General features: G+C 45.7%; 1 protein-coding gene across 1 annotated transcript; it reads right to left on the bottom strand.

Annotated features, from left to right (window-relative positions):
* Nucleotides 1–647: 647 nt before the first annotated feature.
* On the bottom strand, nucleotides 648–3,939 carry LOC136521376 (uncharacterized). Its single transcript, XM_066515110.1, has 6 exons — nucleotides 3,781–3,939; nucleotides 3,566–3,680; nucleotides 1,736–2,078; nucleotides 1,189–1,648; nucleotides 1,068–1,111; nucleotides 648–962 (listed from the first exon to the last, which is right to left on the bottom strand). The coding sequence occupies exons 1-6, from the start codon at nucleotides 3,812–3,814 to the stop codon at nucleotides 915–917; spliced, it is 1,044 nt and encodes a 347-aa protein (XP_066371207.1). The 5' UTR covers nucleotides 3,815–3,939; the 3' UTR covers nucleotides 648–914.
* Between the last annotated feature and the right edge of the window lie 237 nt (nucleotides 3,940–4,176).

The raw sequence follows: 4,176 nt of genomic DNA on the forward strand, positions 1-4,176 counted from the left end.
ATACTGCCTTGGATGTTTCTATAGTATCTGTGCGGAGTGCGCTGCCCTTGTGCACTCATCATGCACACGGCCTGTCGGTTTCGCGAGTCCGATCTCTGGTAGGTGCGTGCAACCCTCGCTGGATCATGACGTCGCAACCGATCGCGGTGGTGCGTTTGGCATCGCATGAGGCTGATGGGCGGCCACGTTTCCGGCATCTCGTGCTGTTGGGTGTTGGCTCACCTGACCTTGTAATCAATCACCTCAGGATCTTCCAGCTCTGCTGTCGGATTCAAATACCAAACGCGCTCCAATGAGAGTAAAAACTATCGATTTTCGGCCCCAAGATTTCATCCCATTTTCTTCCTCATGGATGGTATTGAGCTAGCACTTCCTGTGAAATGCCAGCATTCTGATGACTGGAGACATTGATGCACATGAAGGAATGTTTTATTAAAAGCGAGATCAAAACCAGCATCCTGCGTGCTCTGATCTGGATTCTGTCCAAGATCCAATAATACAAGGAAACCCACATGATCACACAGTACGAGCTCCTGCCCCAGTACGGCATGAGACGTGGACACACGTGCATAGAGCTCAGGCATGCAAATTGAGGAAATGCAGAACAAACGGGCAGTATAAACAGAAACATCAGGGAGGATCATCTGTCGGGAAGAATCACAAGAATAGATAAATTCAATTATATTCAGATGCACAATTAGCACATGCAAAGCTGCAAACTTAACAAACGAATACAAGCAATCAACCACCCAGCATCAACTCATGACGCATTCTTGAAGACGGTTTATGGTTCATCACTCACAGAAAGCTCCAGCAACATATTAACAAAGCAAACCAAAATAAGCAACCACACACTGATACTTCATCTTCAGCAATAAAAAAACAGGATTGAATCTGAAGTTGGTTCGGCTGTTCTACATATCTTGGGCTATGGCAACATCCACTGCCATTTCAATATCACCCTGCAGGCAAAGTAAATTGAATAATTGATTAGTACAATCAAAATAATACTAGCATGTTGCTGTCCTAAAAATGATCCAGTGATGTCAGTTGCTAGCTATATTTACCATGTTCTCTTTATCTTCATGGGTGATCTCCTTCACAACATCAACTGCAAATCACAAATAACAGTTAGCAAATGGAATAGCACGCGCTTGTGCCATACTTACATTGCAAAAGCATAGTTACCAGATCCCTGATCTGGAAGGGCTGACGAAGCCTCGCTATCTACATTGCTAACTTCCTGCTGTCCCTTGGCCTCTTTCTTGGTTTTCTTACCAGTGTTCTTGGCAACTACTTCCTTTGCGGTGGTGTTTTTTACTGGATTCCTGTTATAGGAGCCTCTGACCTTTGCATCAGGCTTCTCTTTCTGAATGCTCTCTTTCTTTCCAGCTTCCTTACTTTCAGTAGCATTAGAGTTCAGTGACCTTGGCTTCAGGTTACCATTGGGTGACACATTGGTGGCAGTACGAGCAGCCTTGTCAGACTTTTTTGGTTGCTGCGAGGGCTCTGCAGAGATCTTCAGCTTCTCGAAATCCTCCACAATATCATAAACCTGAAGAATGTCCTTAACTGGGTCCTCCAATTCTGTCGCTAGGCCATGGCGGGCTACATAGGACTTGAGTTCTTCCCTCATCTGGTCCAAAGGCTGTATAAAAACACGCAATATTCTAATCACGTCTATGTAACAAACTTATTTGATAAATAACAAAACAAATAAAAAAGAGATGCTCACCTCACATTCTGATTCAAGAGCAAGCTTAAAGAAGCCCAGAGAAACTGAGTGCTTGGAAGCAGCCTCTGCCAGCCTGATCTGTGTCATCCAGTACGAGATTGAAGAAAGTGTGCTGAACTTGCGCCTTCTCATGGACATGGACGCTTCTGATGTCGGAGTATCAAACCTCCACTGGCTGTCCGATCTCCTAGACACCGGAGTGGTGACAGTTCCAGAAGGTGATGGCCTTGGGCTAGCTCTTGGCTTGGTTTGTATTGAGTGCCTCCGTGGAGGTTTGGCAGATTTCTCCTTCACAGAAAGGTCTAAACACATGCTCTTGCTGACATCTGAAGATGGTTTTGCCCTATATAAGGAATCAGATGAAAAATGCTTTATTAGAGCAAAATACTAGTAGCTCATATAAATGTTAAGTTGGAAGTTGAGAGGTGCCCAGCAAAAATTATAGACAATTGTAGGTAGACTGACATAACACCAAACAATCAGATGCTTAGTTTCGAAGCGATAGTCTACACATCTACTGTCTTGAAGGCTGACCGATGGTCTTCCCATAGACTGCTTGAAGTATTGATAAGCTCACTAGATCAGCCTTGTGATGGGTAATGCACTAGTGCTCCTGAACAAACCAATGTGGAACTACACAGACCTACTCTTACTACACCTAAGGTTGTACTGTATATGAAGGAGACCCAAAATGAAACAGCACATGATTACACCTCTCTAAATTAGACCCTAGACATTTACTAGGAGTTCAGAGACTTGAGAGTTCACGAAATAGGCAAAACTACAATATGGCAAGTGGGACTGCAGGATTATATCCGACAAATCTTATCAAATAGGCAGCTGAAATTAAGGCCCTGTTTGGTTCCGACCTCCTAAAACTTTAGTTCCTAAAAGTTTTAGGCAGCCTTCTAAAACTTCCTAAAATAGTGTTTGGTTGCATCTCCTAAAACTGACTAAAAGCAGTAAATGTTGTTGAACCAAGACACTTTTACCCTTCTTTAGGAGAGAGAGAGGGGGGATAGAGCAATAAATGAGGGGTAGTGGAGGTCCAGGAAGGACTTTAGGAGGTTTTAGGAGGGGGTGGAGCTCCTAAAGAAAAATCAGTCTCCTAAAACTTTTAGGAGGTTTTAGGAGGGAGTGTTTGGTTCTTTAGACAGATTCTATCCAGATTTTAGCTCCTAAAGTTTTTAGAAGGGGGAACCAAACAGGGCCTAAGAAGCATAGATCTATGCCTTTTTAACTATAGCAACCAGGCCTGCTTTACTGCTAATAGATTGCCAAAGTTGATTTTTCTCAACAATATTCCTGGAATGGAATTGCACCTACAACCTTTGACATGTGAACAAATGCATCATTACTACTATATATAGTTTCATGTTGGCTATCATGGTCCCCATTTGGTCTCAAGAAAAACACGATCCCCAGCTACTTTCTAAACTAGGTAGGTCTGGCAAAAACCATTTGCAGAGCTATCATCCACTGTTCGAGAACTAGCTACTAATGGAGGGTTATGAGCATATTGTAAGAATATATTATACTTTTAGCTATTCCTTCATGTTGTGAGAACAACTGAAGTTGACTGTGTCATTTGAACAGTCGCATCTCAGTAACCGTTGCACCCAACAAACTGGCGCTTAGAATAGGCACGTCCTAATCCTACACAACAGAATCACTACTAGTTCAGTCGAGAAAAAAAACACTACTAGTTCGGAACTATATTAACAGATTCGAACAAAACACGAGAATCGCGGATCCACGAGTGAAATAAGATCGCCCCCATCGTGAAATGTGGAAAGGAAAAAAAGAAATGGCAGTAACGTGAAAACGCACCGTCGCGGAGCAGAGATGGTGGGAGGAGCATCCGCCGCCGGGGAACCGACCGCCGCATTCCCCTTGCTCGCCGACCGCAGTGGGTAGCGCAGCTTCGACGCCCTCGCCGCAGACCCTTCGCAGAAGATAAAATAAAATCATCATCGGCCGTCACACGCGCGCATCCGCCTGAAAATCCACCGGAACAAAAAATACAGAAATACGAGTCCCCCCACCGCCGCCAGCCGATTGTTCGCCGGGAGTGGCCATCGAGTTCAAACCCCCGCCGCCCGCTCGCGCTCAACTACCACGGAGATTGAGGAAACCGGCGACGCGAGATGGAACTTTCGAGAGAGGTTGTTTGGGTTTGGGGGTTTGAGGATTTCGTTTCCGTATTTCGTTGTGGGCGAAAGAGGGAGCGTATAAATAACGGTGCCGCAGCCACGCACGGGTGGTATGCGTACCCGCGGGCCCCCGAGGGATAGCTGTCACGCCGGCGTGTGGGGCCTGTTTGTTTGTGTGTCCACCTGTAAGTGGGCGAGGGTGGTTAGAGTTGCGTGGCTTGCCGTATGAGCGGGGCGAGGAGCGGGGGAGTGGGGCCTGCCCACCCATCCCGCGGCGCCGTTTGAATC

The sequence above is a fragment of the Miscanthus floridulus genome, chromosome 18 (assembly GCF_019320115.1).
Source record: "Miscanthus floridulus cultivar M001 chromosome 18, ASM1932011v1, whole genome shotgun sequence".
Taxonomy (NCBI): Eukaryota; Viridiplantae; Streptophyta; class Magnoliopsida; order Poales; family Poaceae; genus Miscanthus; species Miscanthus floridulus.